An 18,776-nucleotide genomic window follows, 5' to 3' on the forward strand; every position below is an offset into this window, starting at 1 on the left:
TACCATGAAGAATTGGTTGTTTCAAAGACAAACAAACTATGGTATGAAATTTCTTTCTTAATAGTAGCTTCATAGGTGTATGAAACCAGAGCTGCGGAGTCGGATGGAATATGGCCGACTCCGACCCCGACTCCTGGATTTTGAAACACCCGACTCCAACTCCGACTCCGAACTTTTTTTAATTTTTTTAAGTGTATTTTTTCAACTCGCTCTCTCCCTTCAGGGGAAGGGGGGAAACCTCTAAACAGAGATTGAAATATTAATTCCTTTTTATGAAAATTTCGCATTTTGTTCGCCCAAGATGCTTACAACGTTAGAAATTCAATTTAAAAATCAAATTTTCCAATAGTTACGAGTTAAAAAGTGAGATGACTTTAAAATCCCTTAAAAAAAATTGAAAAGCATTACCTGTAATTTGCACCCCCCCCCCTCCCTTTAATGTCTAACAAATAGATATTAATCAAATCGTGTGCTTTCAACTTTTGAAAGCTGTAACTTGAGAGAAAAAAAGCGTTTTTTCTAAATCCAAGTTCTTGAGAGAGGTGGTTTGCCTGGGTGATGCCCATCTGGTAGATGACACCCAAAGTTAATTTCAGAGTTTATAAAAAATATAAATATTTTAATTCTGAAAATTTTTGCGAATATATTTTAAATTATATTTCATCAATAAAATTTCAACGAAAATATTGCTCATGTACAACAGGAGCTAATTTTACACAAAATTAGACGGTATACAAAAGCTATTCGTACAAATTTGTACGAATAGCTTTTACTATACCTATATTTCTTCTTCGCTAAATTTTTAATTTAAATTTTATTGGCTGCTTTAGAATTAACTTTAAAATGAAGATTTTAAGATTAACTGCAATTATTGCATGTTGTAATCAAGAAATCATTTACATATTTTGTGCCATACTTTTTAATGAGAACCAAGCTTACAGAAATAGTCTTAATAAAGAAAAAAACATTAAATTATTTCATCGGATCTTTTGGATTCGTGCTTTTGCTCCAGAACTTCTTTGAATTTGCCAATCACTCTTAAAAATTTCAACCTTAGCTACGGCTTTGACTTACTATTTTGTTTCGTTTCTTACTATTTTATAACTGAGATCGAACAAAACACTATATTTCTATTTTGATTTGAAAGTGATTACTTGAAAATGTTAGGCAACAAAACTGTTTGCTGACAGTTGCTATTAGTTAAATTAAAAAGCAAGAAACTAGGGGACGGCTACGGAAAGTTAAGGGCAGTTATTTTCTCATTAGTATCTTCTTATATTATATTTTATATTATATCATAATTAGTTATTCTTATATTATATTATCATTAGTATCTTCTTATCGAACCAATTGGTAGTCAGTTTTTAAAAAATGCAAGGAGAGTCTGAAAAGTAAAGAAAAAAAAGAAACCCGGAGTCGGAGTTGGCTTGTTTTCTAACAACTCTGACTCCGACTCCTTTAACCCAAAATCAGTCCGACCCCGACTCCACAGCCCTGTATGAAACTATCATTCAGGTATGAAATTTTCTTCCTTTATATAGGGGTATGAAACTATCATTAATGCATGAAATTTTTTTTCTTTTGTATAAAATTGAACATTATGTCAAAATTTTTTATTTTATACGTTAATTGCAGTTAAATATGGAATTTTATTCATTTTGATAAACTGAATTACAATTCTCCACATGGAAAGTTAATTAACTATTTTTCAAGTATAATCTGAATTCATGCAATGCAAAGTTAAATGCAACGGACATATGAGCAAATAAGCACATCAAAAGTGAAACAAATTTTTTAGGAGTGCTAAATAATGTAATTTGTAATACATCTATACATATTAGGGTGGTCCTTATTTTTGAAGTTGCAGATATGTTACGTGACGCCCCCTCAATTTGCTCCATTAAACAAATAAATGATCCTTGCAAAATTTAAAGTATATCCATGAATATTAACATGTGTCCCTTCTTTGCGTTTTGGAAAAAAAAATTGCAGACTCTCTCTTTTTTATTAAAAATATTCTAAAGTTTAATATTTAAAGTAATTTTGAACCTCAATAGATGCTGCTAATTCCAGACCGACCATTCTCTCACTTTCACTCTGTAAAATTTTACATGTTACAGAGGGTACATGTACATGGGTCAAGTATACTGCACTTCTGCACTTGTTCCAACCAAGCAGAAGGGGAACATTTCTTTCCACCAAGATGGACACAAATGATTCTAAAGGCCATTAATGAAGGGTCTAGGCCATTAATCAATGATCTTTGAAAAAAACATATTGCCCCCTCCAGGCTTTGGGGGTGTTGATTTACGAAATTTCCTGTGTATGAAACAGGTGTGGCAAATAGGGTTGCAAGGTTTCGATGCTATAAATAAAAGTAATGGCAACTATATTTTAATTTACTGTTCTTTAGTTACAAACATAGCTAAATGCTTATGCAATTTTTAAAATATAAATTTTGAAAAATCCTTGATTACTCTAACATAAAAATATACTGTATATCCCATATCTAAAATATAAATTTTAAAAAAATCTAGATCGGAATAATGTAAAAATCTATACTTCTAATTAATTTTCTTCTATTTTAGTACATAGTCCTTTATTATCATCAAATTCTTCTTGTGATTCACAAGATTTAGAAACCGAAATGGGTATCTATCCTAACCTGTTGAATCTTTTCTTCTACATCTGGTCTACCACAACGCAAAAAAGCTTGACAACTATTGATATCTGCTCGTCTTTCATCACTGTAAGACAAATGCCATGTTAGGGATAAAAATGCAGTTCCTTTATTAACAGCCTATGTAGAAGCAGTAGATTTAAATCTAAATGACCTTGTGACCAATCGTACATCCCTTAAGAGAGCAAGAGAAAATCTTCAAGAGGTAAAATCAAATTTCATGAATTTAAATTTCGAGTTGATAGTTATTCACTGGAATACAAAGCTACATCCAGATGTAACTGGAAAACAACACCAACAGGCTTACAGTGATAGCTTCAGGTCCCAATATTGATCAGCTATTCGGAATTCCTTAAATATTTCTTCAGTTGTATAAGGGCCAAGAGCACTCATCTTAGATGAGTGCTCTTTATTGCTAACTATTCTAGCTGTAGTGTTTCATACAACGGCTTGCAATACCGGTGTATAAATTGTGCATGCAATTTTTTAGAGCATAAACCGAACGGTGATGCATTAAATTTGGATTGCCATCATTATGCACTTGAAATCGTACTGCAGAGTGTCTTTAAAGAAGTTTTTGCCTTTCTTAGTTCTAGACCCGATATTCCATTATTTCGATGCTTCAAAATTTTTTGGAAAGATCTCCATCATTCAGAACTTATAACATTTCAATCAAGTACACATACCGCTTAATTTCTACAAGATGAAGTTGATCACATATTATTGTTCGGAAAAAGTGGAATTGAGAAAGATCTTTCCCTTTAAGATTACAGAAAATATTTATAACTTGTATTCATGGTGAAGTCCTTCTTAGAGCGATGTGTTTTCTACAACCTGGAGCTTATCCCCGAGTCAGATGGGTGGCAAAGGGAATTTGTTTAAAAATTTATATATTTAGGAAAGTTTAAATTGACTTTTCATGAAAAGAAAGCCCTAAATGTTGTTTTACAGAGCGTTTCACAATTAAATGCTGTATGAAGATATGGTTTTTCGCAGCAACCCAATTGAGGCTCCTTTAAATAATATAACATGTCTAAAAAAACTAGCGGCGTACAAAATTAAAACAAACAGCAGAAGCAGCAATTGGAAAATTCATAAATCACTTAAGGTATTTAGGGATAATCTAGTAGCTTTGTCTATAATGGATGAAAGAATTAATTTTGAAGATAGGAAAAGACTACTCAAAAAATGCTAATGATAAGGAAGACCTGTCCGATGACTGTTTAACAAATTTCACATAACAGTAGCTGATTTAGAATATTTTCTTAGTAATGATCTTCCTCTTTATAGAATCAATTACAAGTCAATAAAACAGTTTGGGGATAAGTTACAAATACTAAAAGATTATTTCCTATTTGACCCTGATTCATGGCAAAATGAAGGAAGCTATTTAAAGGGAAGAGAGATCATAAAAATGCTGAAAATTGTGAATGATACAACTCAAAGAGGAGCACAGTTAATCGAAGAATTTCACAACCAATTTACCAAATATGAGTCCCAAAAGCAATTTATTTTACAGGCCGTCCAAAACTATTGGAAAAAAATGCACACAATCCAGATACATTGAGAACAGTGTAGGGAAGTTTCTAAAATATTATTTTATTCTTATTCAACGTAAAATCTTTAGATGATAGAAAGTAATTTAAAAGATTAATTTTGGTGCTACCTCACTGTAAAAATATTTTGCAAACCTGGGAGAAACGATGTACTGGGTATGAAGTAAAAACTCGAAGATTTGTGGGAAATTTTTCAAAAGTATTAAAGTTCAACGGCCTAGGGGCACGCGTTATTATTGACCGATCGAGTTCAAATTTTGCACATGTTACTTTTTATTTTAGTGTCACAAATTTAGGGGGCTTCACTTGTTGAACTCTGAAAAAAAAAAAATTCCATATAAATAAGGACCACGCTAATATAGTATATAATGTGACCTTTCTGTCTTATCATTAACCAGCACAGATAATATATACATTTAATAACATTTAAATTTACTAAAAAAATACCCTACCATTTTAAGGGATTTTAATTTCTCTACTGGAATTAGAGAAAAATAATCTGAGAGTAAATTGTAACCAGCATCAAGCTCTTCAAGATTAAATAAACATTCCAATCCTATAACAATAGACAATTTATTAATATATATAGTAAAAAGTATTAATACATTTGAACACATTTTGTAAAAATTTAATCTTATGCTGTTTATTCTTAATATATAAAAATCTTCTGTGTGGACGTTTGTCACCATAAGGCTTTTAAACGGCTGGACTGATTTTGATAAATTTTTTTGGGTGGAATTAAGTTGTGGCAAGCATGGTTTCGAAGCGTGATGGATCAAATCGGAAACGTTTTTGTTAATTAATTAATTTAAACATTGGATCAGTGTTGCCAGATTGGGAGAAATTCCCCATTTTGGGGAACTCTGGTGCTCTCTGGGGAAATGGGTTTTGAGGGGAATTCTTTGGGGAAAAATTTTTTCCTTGGGGAAAACAAACCTCCAGAAAAAAAAAAATTTCGTATTTAAATTCCCGTCAAGAAGTAGTGGGAACATTGTTTGTATCAAACAGCGTTGGGTTAGCTTTTATGGAATTCGCATTTTGCATTATGTGGAATATTATGCTATGGAATTTGCATTAATGTTCTGCGTGAGTAACTAGTTGATACGTGAAACAGGTAAAAATAAGTGTGATGGAAGAGTGTCTAATAATAATGGATAAATCTATACAAAAATCATAGTTTAAATGTACATACAGAAGCAGAGTAGTAAATGCGAGTAGAAAAAAAATATTTGGTTATTTCTTTTCTCTCGGTCAGGCGTTTGTATTTATGACTAGTGGCACTCGCACGGTTTTGCCCGTAGTAGAAAATTAAAAGGTCTTTTGGTCCCCCTGTATATTTACAAATAATGCATAATGAATTTCTCACCTATTGGCTTGCCCACGTTACGGTTCCACTTTATGATAACATGGTAATTTACTCGTCCACCTTATGATAATTTTGCTCGGGAAAATGTTTTTAAAATTGGAATAAAAAAAGAACAAAATCAATTTTTCAAAAAATCGCTTAAAGGTGCACACTTCCATGCTACAAACTAATTCTTTGCCAAATTTCATGAAAATCAGACGTACGGTCTTGGCGCTATATGCGCGTTTGAGATCCTGACAGACAGAAAGAGATCTGGACAGAGAGATATCCAGACAGAGAGACTTCTAGCTTTATTATTAGAAATGATAAAGAAAGATAAAGATAAAGAAGACAAAAAAAAAAGCGAAAACGTGAAGAAAAAAAAAGTTGGGGAATTTTATAAGAAAATTTGGCTATTTGGGGGGAAAAAAATTTTCAAGAGACAAAAATATTGGAGGAAGTCAATTCATTTTATGAAAATATTAGTGGAAAAATAATTTTTGCATTTGGGGAATTTTGGTAGAAAACATCGCTTTTTGGGGAAAAGTTGGAAGGGAATTGGGGAAATCTGGATTTGACCATCTGGCAACACTGCACTGGATGATTATATCTCCCAAATGATGAATATTTATTTTAACCTATTGTTGAGCGAGAACAGCCATGGAAATATAAGTTCGTTGCTTGAGGCACCTGGGGCCCTGCCCTTTATCCTCTGGTGTGGTATGTTGATAGTTCCCAGGTTGGGGGCATGGCTTTATTTTGGAGCAGAAGATGATTGCGTGGATGTAAGAGAGCTGTGGATTCTTCTAACGGGAGTACCATAATGGTTAGCCGAAGGCTCTTCAAAGTAAATTTTAATTAAAGTTCTTTTTAAATAAGTTTAAGGTTTTTTTTTTCACGAGAATTGAAATAAATATTTGACCCGTTGCCAAAGGACAATAAGAAAGCCAGCTCTGCTTTTTGTAATGAAATTTCCTACTGTGATATGTCAATTGAGAATAGATAAAACGTAGAAAGAAAGAGTGGTGCCTTCATTTCTTGAAAGCAATGATTTTAGGTCCTGAGGTATATTTTAAAGTAAAGTACCGTAAGGTTCACACAAAACGTGTGTTCTGTCGTCGTAGTTGAACCATGTGACCGAATCGGTGCTTTAGGTTTTCCTAACCAAATGATCAGAAAGTACCATACCAAGCAACATTTCTTTCTCAGTTCAAATTCATCTGAGTTTTGGCACCAATGTTAAGACTACTTTAAGGATTATCAAACTAATCTGTACATTATTAAAGGAAAAGAAGATAAAATTTAAAGACGAAATAAATTTTATTTTCATCCATATAAATAACAACAGAGTAGTTCCGTACACAAAAGATCAGTGCCATGGAAGATCTTTATCTTTGGTGGAAAGAACAAATTAGACAATATATGAAGTTTTAAAAGTTTTCGTTCAAAAGATCGAACCACTAATCGGTCGGAGTTGACTTCCCTCACTGATCGGCTAGTTTATAGTAATGCGGTGGCTTGGCGACTTTGTCTATAAACAAGAGAGTTGCATGATCATTTGTTTACATTTTAAAGCTACTGTTAATGTAATTTATTGTATTTTTTGTTTATTTGGCAAAATATTTCAAATTGCAAAGAACTGCTTTTCGTTTTTAAAGAGTGTTTAGCCATTTTAGTTGAAAAATGTGTTTATTTTACGTCGGCAGGGGGGGGGGGGATGAGTGATTTTCGCTTATTCAGAGAACAGTTTTTACCTTTATCATTTTCTAAAATGATATCCTTTCGATTGTTTTATTCTTTTTCATATGGGGGATGTTGCAGCGGGATTTCCCGTTTGTTCTAGATGGGTAGTTAGTTTTTTCACTTAATATCTGAGGACTCTTTTTATCATTTGAGTATGGCTGAAGGAACAAGCCATCAAGGATGGGATTTCTCCCATCCTTGATAATAATAAATAGTTAATAAAACAACTGCTCAGTGGGCATTAGATAAATCAAGTTGTAATAAATATATGCATTCTGACACCAAGCAGCTTAAAACAATTTCTTTTTACTTATTTTTAACTTTTTATTAACTTTTATTAACTATTATTTAACTTTTCAATTTACAAAGTTTGAACAGAACAACGTCTGTTGGGTCCTCTAGTACAATAATAGATCCTTAAGAGACCATTTTTCAAAAATTTAAAATTAATTTACATTTATTTTTAATCTTGTATTTTGAAATAAATTTTCAAAAATAGTTAAAATTTGTTACTCGAATTACATCAAAATTCATGACAAAAAATTAGGTGCTGAAACAAGTGACAAGAGAGGATGCAAGGAATGAATTTAAACTTTTTGCTGATACATCATGGAAGATGAAATCAGTCCTATTAATGCATTAGATAGTTTGATAATTTTGTCTAAATGCAGTTATTTACAAGAATGACATATTAGATACATTCAATAAACTTTGAAAAAAAAAATTTTGATCTGTTATGTCTATGTACACTTTGCTTCATCTGATAACTACTGCTTATTTTTAAAAAAAATAAATAAATTTTCCTGTTTTCATAACATTTTTATTGCTGTTCCACTATTATTAGTAATAGTGTAATGTTATATAGCCTATAGCCTTCCTCAATGAATGGACTATTGAACACAAAAAGAATTTTTCAATTTGAACCAGTAGTTCCTGAGATTAGCACGTTCAAACAAACAAACTCTGCTGCTTTATATTATTAGTATAGATTTTAATACATTCATACGAGGGCTATCCAGAAAGTAGATTACGTTTTCGTCTGTGTCCGCTAGGGGTGGGGCTAGCGCGGCCATCTTGGGGTCAAAGCGTTGCGCAGCTCAGTCTGCATTTAGCCGTGCTAGTGAGAGGTTCGTGCTGTGTTCGTGTTGGCTATTGAAAAAATTATTGATTCCCATGCAAATTCGTTCTTGCACGTCGGCTGGGTGCGGGCTGACGCGATTGACGTCATCGCCAATCGGCGATCGGCACGTGCCGAGTCGACGTGCATAAGACACGTGCATTGAGATGGAAGGAGGTGGTGTTTGGAATGAGTGTGTGAGGGTGACTATCAAGTTGATAGATGGAGATCGTTTTTGTTTTTAAGCGATTCTGTTTCTTTATTTTTATTATCCTGTAAATAGTTCTGATTGAGTGTTCAAATAAACGACGAGTTTTTAAACATTAGTTTTCCTTTCAAAAACAACTGCTACATGGGCTTAGAACGTTGGGAAAGTTCAGGAAAGGAATTTTTTTATGTCAACAGGTTATGGGCCGTGCCCATGTTGCAATATTTCATTTTGAGAGATATATCGGCTTCGGGGGCCGTAAGGACTGAAAAATCTTATGAGCTTTTTAAAGTCTGAAGATTTTCAAGTTTAAGTTAGAAATTTTGAACATTGCTTTACAGCCATGGCTTTGCTCCCCGAAGGTTTTGAACTGCTCAGCAAAAAGAACTGGGATAGATGGAAAATAGAGGTTAAGGTATTACTTCTCGATAAAGGATGTTGGAAATTTATTGAAGGGGAAGTAGTCGCTTTAGATGAAAAGGCAACTAGTCGTGAGCGTAGCGAATTTCTCCTGTTGCAGGATCGCGCTTACACCACACTTTATTATGCTATAAAGCCTGAGTTCAGACCACTTATTCAAGACACTGCAGATGGCAAAAAAGCATGGGAGATTCTACAAGCTCAGTTTGAACCAAAAACGCGAGCGAGAGTTATACAACTTTTGGATGAATTCTTTAACATCCGTTATAAAGATAACGAAGAAATGGGTCTTTTTATAGCTAGAGTTAAATTAGCTGTGAAGAAATTGTATGACGTGGGCCATAGTTTAGATTCGCTTTTTCAAGGTTTCCAAGTTATTAGGCATTTACCGCCGGAATATACCGGTATAATCCAACTAATTTACCGTTGGAGTGATGAAGATTTTGACATCAACAAGATTGCTGAGGAGCTGGTGAAAGAAGAAAGTAGACTGAAACAGGTAAAAGCCGACAATGAAAAACCTGAGGTGAGTGCTTTCAATATTACTAATAGAAGCAAGAAGACAGGAAAAGTAGTAGAAAACAAAGGAAATGCTAAATTTGTTAAAAATATGAAGGATAGAAAGTTAATAGGACCGTGTCATAGATGTCATCAATACGGACATTTGATCGCGCAATGTAAAAGTAACGTAAATCGTAATAACTTTTCGAACTTCAATGATAAATATTCGATGTTAGTTGAGAGTTACATTTCGACCTCTGAATCAGGAGCAGGTAAAGATTGTAATAGGAATCAGTTTCACTGGATTTTTGATTGTGCGGCAACAACGCATTTTTGTAATAACAAGAACTTAATGAAAAATTTCGAAGAAATTTCCGATGTAAATATGGCTTTGGCAGTGGGAAATGCTAATAGTAAAGTTTTGGGAAGAGGAACTGTGAGATTTGCTGTAAAAATGAACGGGAAAGTTAATTGGATAGAGTTAACAAACGTTTTATACAACCCAAACATGAGAAGAAATTTAATCTCCGGTGCACGTTTAGAAGCAGCCGGTGCACATTTTGTTGGTAGTAAAGGAAAAATTTGCGTGTTCTTCAATAATTGGCGAAAGCTATTTTATGCACGGAGAGAAGAGGGTTTATACTATGTAGAACCGTTTGCGTACGATACTGCAAAAAATAAACAAGTAGAAAGCGGATTCAACGTAAATGCCGGTACTGTTAAACAAACGCAAATTGTAGAAAATAAACAAACGGAAGTCGGATTTAACGTAAATGCTGGAACTGTTAAACAAAATCAACTCTCTAACCTTTGGCATAGGAGATTTTGTCACATAAATTATGATTACATCCGAGATACTAGTAAAAATCAAAGCGTGAATGGTCTTCCAAAAATAGAAAAACCAGACGAAAAATGTGAAGTTTGTATTCTAGCTAAGTCAACTAGGATTTCTTTTAAATCAAATCCTAAGACCTCAAATTCTGCACTACAGTTAGTTTTTATGGACGTTTGTGGTCCTCTACCAACGCCATCAAAAAGTGGGAGTAGATATTTTCTTTCGATAATTGATGATTTTAGTCGTTTCGTGACTGTTTACACTTTAAAACGAAAAGATGAAGTTTTAAGCAAATTCATCCACTATCATAAGAAAATGGAAAGAATAACGGGAAAGAAACTTGTTAGCATTCGTACAGACAACGGGGGCGAATTTTGCAATGAAGAGTTTGAACGGTATTTAAGTTCTTACGGTATTCAAGCCCAAAGAACAAATGCTTATACGCCAGAGGAAAACGGGATTTGCGAACGTTTCAACAAGACAGCTTTAGACGGGATAAAAGCAATGCTAAAAGACGCGAAAATGAACAATGAATGGTGGGCGGAAGCATTATATTGTTTCACTTTCACTTGGAATCGAATTTGTCATAAAACAACCAAAACTCCTTTTGAAATGTTTTTCGGCAGAAAACCCTCGGTAGTATTCCTAAAAGCTTTCGGAAGAAAAGCTTTCGTTAATGTTCCAAAGCAACGGAGAAATAAATTCGAAATGCGTGCAGTGGAGGGAATAATGATAGGATATGCGATAAATACCAGAGGATATAGAATTTGGTTAAATAACGAGCAAAAAGTAATTGAAACTTGTAATGTTAAGTTTAATGAAAATAAGAATGCAGTGGAAGAAGTCCTGGACCCAATAGAAAAACCTAAAAAACGAACTCAATACTCGGAATTCCATTATGAGTTAGATGAGGAAGAAAGCGCGCAAAATCGCGATGAAGGTGGAACATCTAGTGAAGATTCAACTGAGAAAGTTTCCGAAGAAAACGGATCTGAATTTGCGAAAAGCGCGTCAGAATTGAATTGGGTTAGAAATGCAGTGCCGAGACCAGACGGGACGCGAAATGACATTTATTATTTCTTAGAGGGAACGAAACAAAGATTTAGATCATGTAATGATATAGAAAAATATTGCAAAAGTAAAAATTTAAAATTCGAAAAACAGCTGTTTGATTTCAGCGGAAAGAATGTTTTTTCGGGAAAGATTAAATGTGCAAATGATACGGAACGCGAAACTGAAAAAAATGAAGCGAACATTGTTGAGGTGAAAATTCCGACAAGTTTCAAGGACGCTATAGAATCAGAAAATGCTCAAGATTGGATCGAATCCATGAACGACGAGTAAAATACGATGAAAGAAAGAAAAGTTTTTGAGTTAGTTGAGAGACCGCCGAACAAAACTATACTAGGAAATAGATGGGTATACAGCGTAAAAAGGGATGTAAATAATCGAATTTCAAGATTCAAATCGAGGTTGGTAATTTTAGGTTGTCAACAAAGGAGAGAAGATTTTGACGCTATTTTTTGCCCAGTAGTCAATTTTTCAATTATTAGACTATTTTTTTGTATTTTGGTTTGTTTTTATAGTTGGAAAAATTGTCAAGTAGACATAAAAAACGCTTATTTATATGCCGAATTAAAGGAAAGTATATATATGCACCAACCCGTAGGTTTTTGTAAAGATAAAAATAAAGTTTGTCTTCTGAAAAAGTCAATCTACGGACTACATCAAAGCGGAAGAAACTGGTATATAGAAATCGAGAAAGCATTAAAAAATATTAATTTCATTAAAGTAGAATGGTGTAATTGCGTTTTTAAAGGACGAAATACCATCCTATTACTCTACGTAGATGATATCGTAATATTCGGAAAGGAAAACCAGTATATAGATGAAGTCATAAAAAGTCTGCGAAAAATTTTCGATCTGAAAGTCCTCGGAGAAACGAGAAAATTGTTAGGGATCGAATTTTGTCAAGATCATAAAAATTTGTATTTGCATCAACAAAGTTACATAGAAGAAATTTGTGAAAAATTTAAAGAATATAAAATCCCGATAACTTCTTTACCCATAGTAAAAGGAACTGTTATTTCAAAATTAGATTGCCCAAGTTCGAAGTGTGAAATAGAAGAAATGGAAAGAATTCCCTATCGAAGTTTGCTCGGTAGTTTAGCATTTTTAGCAAACCGCACTCGCCCCGACATAACCTACGCGGTAAATGTTTTATTGCAAGTGCAGGAAAATCCCGGAATCAAACACTGGGAAATACTACTTAAGCTTCTAGGTTACGTTAGGTCTACCAAAGAATATAAGCTGAACTTGTCCAAAGTGCGAAACATTGAAATGAAAAGTTTTTCAGATGCCGACTACGCTGCAAGTAGGGACGACAGAGTTTCATTGGGAGGAATGATAATTTTTATCGACGAAGTTCCTATTGTGTGGAAAACAACGAAGCAAAAATGTGTGAGTCTGTCCTCGATGGAATCTGAATATATCGCACTAGCTGACGCGGCGAAAGAATCTGTGTGGCTGAAAAATGTACTAGCGGATAAAAATTTGAACTTCAGTCTTGGAGATTGTACTTTATTTTGCGACAACAAATCGGCAATTGATTTTACGAAATCAAGTGTAGAAAATGCGCGAACGAAACATATAGACGTTAGATACCATTTCATTCGCAATTTAGTAAATGATGAAATTTTCAATTTGAAATTTGTTTCTGGGAAAGAAAATGTTGCAGATTTGTTTACGAAGCCACCTACTAGATTGGAGTTGAAGAAATTTTGTGATCAAGTATTTGTTTGAATGTGCTTTCTTTTGGAAAGAATGACTTTTCCGGACTTTACGTTTTGACCAGCGAGATGCTGTGTGATTTTTTGAGATTCATTGACTTTGAACTTTTTGACTTTATTTCAAAGTGAACTTATTGAGCTTTAGTTATGCTAAACTTTTTACTTATTAGATTTTCTTAAAATTTCAAATTTTTTTGATTTAATACTGGTGATATTTATGTATTGTGTTTTTGAAATGTTAGTTACATTTGCAATTGATGTTTTTGATATTGTGAAAGTGATAGTATGTTTGAAGAGTGATTTGCACGGGAAGGGGGCCGATGTTGGCTATTGAAAAAATTATTGATTCCCATGCAAATTCGTTCTTGCACGTCGGCTGGGTGCGGGCTGACGCGATTGACGTCATCGCCAATCGGCGATCGGCACGTGCCGAGTCGACGTGCATAAGACACGTGCATTGAGATGGAAGGAGGTGGTGTTTGGAATGAGTGTGTGAGGGTGACTATCAAGTTGATAGATGGAGATCGTTTTTGTTTTTAAGCGATTCTGTTTCTTTATTTTTATTATCCTGTAAATAGTTCTGATTGAGTGTTCAAATAAACGACGAGTTTTTAAACATTAGTTTTCCTTTCAAAAACAACTGCTACATGGGCTTAGAACGTTGGGAAAGTTCAGGAAAGGAATTTTTTTATGTCAACAGTTCGTTCAGATACTGTGACGGTTTGAAATGTCTGCGTTAATTGAAAATCCCGCGAGCTGCGAGGTGCGCGCAGTAATAAGGTTTCTGACTGCAAAAAACTGTAAACCGATAGAAATCTATCGGCAGCTTTGTGAAGTGTATGGGGACAACATTATCACTGAAGGTGGAGTGCGTCAGTGGGTCATAAGATTTAAAAATGGCCGAACCAATGTTCACGACGAAGATCGAAGTGGGAGACCCAGCATAGTGAACGCCGAACTTCTCGAAAAAGTCGATGCTAAAGTCCGGGAAAATCGAAATTTCACAATAACGGAACTTTCTTTAAGTTTTCCACAAATTTCGCGAAGTTTGGTGCACGAAATCATCAGCGAAAAGCTTGGTTACCACAAGTTTTGTGCAAGATGGATTCCAAAAATCTTGACAGAGGACCACAAAAATCAGCGAATGGCTGCAGCGTTGAACTTTTTGGACGCTTACCATAAGGATGGTGACTTTTTACTCGATCGCATCGTTACTGGTGACGAAACATGGGTGAAACACGTGAACTGTGAAACGAAATTGCAATCAATGCAGTGGGGGCACACAAGTTCTCCCCAAAAACCCAAGAAATGCATGCAAACAATGTCGGCAAGGAAGATCATGGCGACTGTTTTTTGGGACAGAAAAGGTGTGATTTTGGTGGACTTCCTGGAAAGAGGCACTACAATAAACTCTCAAAGGTATTGCCAAACTCTCCAAAAACTCAGAAGAGCAATTCAAAACAAGCGCAGAGGAATGTTGAGCTCTAAGATCTTGTTGTTTCACGACAACGCCCGGCCCCACACGGCAAATGTCACTCGTAAAGTTCTTGAATCTTTTAAGTGGGAGTTGTTTCCTCATCCACCGTACAGTCCCGACCTGGCACCGAGCGACTTCCACCTATTCCCAGCAATGAAGAAGGGGCTGGCTATGCAGCGTTTTGATGACGACGCACAGCTGCAAGAAGAGGTAACGGAGTGGTTGAAGGCGCAGGCGGCCGAATTTTTCGACGAAGGAATTTCCAAGCTCGTACATCGCTACGATAAATGCCTTAATTTGTATGGTGACTATGTCGAAAAGTAGTATTTGAGTGTGGCTTTCATCTGTATATAATAAAAAAAATTTCCTATACTTTGTTTATTTTTTATTCCAAAACGTAATCTACTTTCTGGATAGCCCTCGTACATCATTTTGAATTTTTCCAGAGGGGAGGGGGGAGGCAAAGGGTAAATATTCAATGCAACTTTTCATGGAAGACAACGAAAATCATGCCTACTTATATACAAAAACATTGAAGAAAAGATATAATTTTACAAGATCAATGTAAAATTCGAAGAAATGCTCAAGGCAAAATACAATCAGAAGAAGAAAATAGATGAGAACAAGAAATGAGGCAGCAAGAAGCAAAAGAATGTAAGTACAAAAGTTAAAATTTAGGATATAACCAGTAAAAGTGAAAGCAGAAGCTCTCCCATGATTTGAGGCAATAGTAGCCCTAGTAGGTGAGCTGCTGTATAACACAGTTTAGAATTTTTTTTTTCCCCCAAATAAAGCCAACCTAGGACCTGAACTTCTAATACCTTTTAGTCAAAACTATAAAATGTCCACTTGTATCCCTTCTTTTGCTTCTCACTGTGTCTAATGAAGGTCGACTTCATAGAGGTTCTTGCAAATGTGAGTCAAGTTAGATGGATTTTCAGATATTGAAACTAGCATTAAACCAACTATTATGAAAATTAATGTTGACCTTATTGGGTGGTTGAAAGTCATACTACATAATAAAATGAAAGAAATGCACTAAGAAACATAAAATGATTGAAAAAAAAATGTATTTAAAAGACATAAAAATGCATTAAAAGTTTTTAAAAATTAAAATAAAAGGCCTCACATGTTTTTTGAAAATCACATTAGGATTTTGTTTTTTAAAGCAATCATTGGGTGTTAGATCTCCATAACTCCACTTTTGAATTTTTGCGTGTTTTTTTCTCCTGTCATCTAATATCACTTCTCCAACACACAACTCCTCGTCAGTTTTTGACACTTTCTTTCGAGGGAAGAACGAGTGTAGTATTTAAACTATATATATATATATATATATATATATATATATATATATATATATATATATATATATATATATATATATATATATATATATCTTGGATTAAGCAGAGCTCAGATTGATGGAACATTGTTAAACTATCATTAATGAGCTATACTAGACTGCACTGGGACAAAACGAAACACCATATGAAAAGAAAGTGGCATTTATCTCTGACTATTCATTTAATTTTTCAATGCAAATAAGTAAAAATTATTTTCTAATGAGAATAAATGGATTTTCATGATCTGTATGTGTTATATATATAGAGAAAAACATGAGCAAAAAGCATTTGTTTTAAATAATTTAATACAAAAGAAAATTTTACTTATATCAATTCTCAATACTATACCTGCAAGATCATTTAGATTATTGTTACGTACATACAGTTTAACAAGGCAACGACAGCTAAGGCTGTGAAAAATAGGTAGCCCCTCTAATTGGTTATAACTTAAATTTACAAAGCTCAAATTCTCCAGAGCCTAAAAAAGAAGAAAAAAGTATGTATGAATTGTACATTTGTCCATTACGCACTAAGAACTAGTCAAGATCAAGCACCAAAATACATCTAATAAAAGACCAATTTGTTTAAATATAAACTAATTTAGTTCATGTTACAATATGTGATAAGACAGTGCACAGCATGGGATTTCAATTTTAGAATCTCAAAATTCAAAGTAATCAAAATCTGTTGCTTTTTATCCTTCAATTTAAAAAAAATAATAATAATTTTTCTTATTTTCAAGATCCTTAACAATCAGCTGTTATTTGTTGGACCCACGGTACTTGCATCTTATTTTAATATTTCTTTGATGCCACATGTCATGCACAAAAAGGTTTCGTAAATTTGAACACCAAATCTGTTCTTTGGTAAAAGATGACGTATCCATGCAATCTATTACTTCTTAAAGTAACAAACAAGTTTTATGTCTTTAATAAATGTTAATATTTTTAATAATGATTTTAACTATTGTATACTTATTACTTATCTTCTTATTCACTTTAAAAAAAAAAAAACTTGTAAAAAACATATTGGTTACACCGCCCATCTGAAATTTATCAGCTAGATTTTTTTTAAAAAAGGGAGGGGGAGGGTGGTAGTGTTGCCAGAACACTGGATGTATTTTTGCTTCTAAGCTTTATTTGAGTTGATAGTATACATGATAGTTGAGTGAGTACTTTCTCAATTTTTCTAACATCTTGATAGAAAAGTTGAGCAGTTGTTCATGCAAAAAATTTTACTTTTTATACATTATCAATGGAGTGTATCAAGAATGCCTCAAGGTTTAGGTAGTATTTTTAAGAAAATATGTTTAGAGTTGCTTACCTCAATTCCTGTTGTGCTCCTGAGATTATTATGACTTAAATCCAAAATTTCTAAATTTGGCAAACTTTTCTGAAAATAAATTGAAGATTTTTAATTCTTTATTTAACAAAATGACCAAAACAAATTCAATAGTTGCAAAAATTAAGGAAACATTTTTAGCCTGCTGGGAGTGAATAAAAACAGATTAAAAACCATTAAAACATATTTGGATAATGTGCTTTTGATCTATATGAGAAAGATTTGTTTTTCACGAGATCTTTTCTGCCATCAATTTCTTGTTTGATTAGAATTTCTACAGCAGTTTTTGGTATCTTTGAGTTAAATTGGATGTACATCAATAATTAATTGCAAGTAAGTTTAATAAAACAATGAAATTTTCACTGTCAGGGACCACTTTAAGCATTTGCCGATGTGCCAAATGCGATAAAATCGTAAAATCGGTGAACAAAATTCGAATTTGGCGAGTGTATTGGCGAACAGAAAATTCTCTAAAATATACACAGATGAAAAAAAAAATCTCCCTTAAGATGTCAATCTAGATAAAAATTAGTTCCGTTCACAAAATTTGGACCCCTAAAAACGGACCCTTCACAAAATTCCGACCCCTAAAACGAACCTTTCACAAAACTCCCAGACTAGCAATCACTGAAAGTTGTTTTATCCTCAGACCACTCCGAGCAAAGTGAGGTGAGCGCATGCGCGCTAGCATCGGATCGGGGGAAGGATGACGTTTGTCTTTCGCCTCTTTGCGCCACTGTACTTGCACCTCTCACTGATTGGATATCAAGTGCGCAGCGTGGCTACCGAGTAGAAAGTGTTAGCGGTTGTTGTACTACTTAATTTGCATTTTTTTCTCACCAAATTCCTAAAAACGAACAAAAATTCCTGGATATACCCCTGCCTTTATCCTTAAAAAGTTTTCAAAAATTAAGTTATACTTCACTTTTTGATTAAATATTTCTGCAGACAAAAATATATTAAAATGAGTAAAAGTTAGTGTTTGACTAAGACTTTTGAAATTTGGCTCAAACTTTAAAAATTTGGCTAACTTACAGGTGAACAATTTGAAATCCTTAGTGCGATCCCTGACTGTCAATAAATTTTTCATCAGCACATATGATATGTTTGCATTTTTTTTCAGCGCAATGTATCATTCTTTTTTTTTTCTGCTAATTGATTTGCATACAGTAAGTAGTACGCTCTAAACTGAAGACAAACTTTTTGCTTTCAGTGTTAAACAAAATCAATTATGTGATAAAAGCTACTTCAAGAAATTAAAATAGTTTAAAATTGTAAACATTAGAAATTTTTTAAAAACTCCACTACTTTATATATTATTCTATTTCCATTAAAACATGTAGGCTAGTTTGTTGCTAGATCTTATTTTATATAAAATAATAATTGTTTTTGCAACAAATTGCGTAGAACACGGAAAA

General features: G+C 33.7%; 1 protein-coding gene across 3 annotated transcripts in view; it reads right to left on the reverse strand.

Moving 5' to 3' along the window:
* LOC129222140 (serine/threonine-protein kinase 11-interacting protein-like) overlaps positions 1 to 18,776 on the reverse strand; it is a 74,022-nt gene that overhangs the window by 41,602 nt on the left and 13,644 nt on the right. For all 3 annotated transcript variants that reach the window (XM_054856594.1, XM_054856593.1, XM_054856592.1), the window contains exons 5-7: positions 17,341 to 17,409; positions 16,366 to 16,495; positions 4,689 to 4,792 (exon numbers count right to left, since the gene is read on the reverse strand). In XM_054856594.1, the coding sequence (XP_054712569.1) occupies positions 4,689 to 4,792; positions 16,366 to 16,495; positions 17,341 to 17,409 (303 nt within the window). The remainder of the gene's footprint in view (positions 1 to 4,688; positions 4,793 to 16,365; positions 16,496 to 17,340; positions 17,410 to 18,776) is intronic.

The sequence above is a fragment of the Uloborus diversus genome, chromosome 5 (genome assembly GCF_026930045.1).
Source record: "Uloborus diversus isolate 005 chromosome 5, Udiv.v.3.1, whole genome shotgun sequence".
Lineage (NCBI taxonomy): Eukaryota > Metazoa > Arthropoda > Arachnida > Araneae > Uloboridae > Uloborus > Uloborus diversus.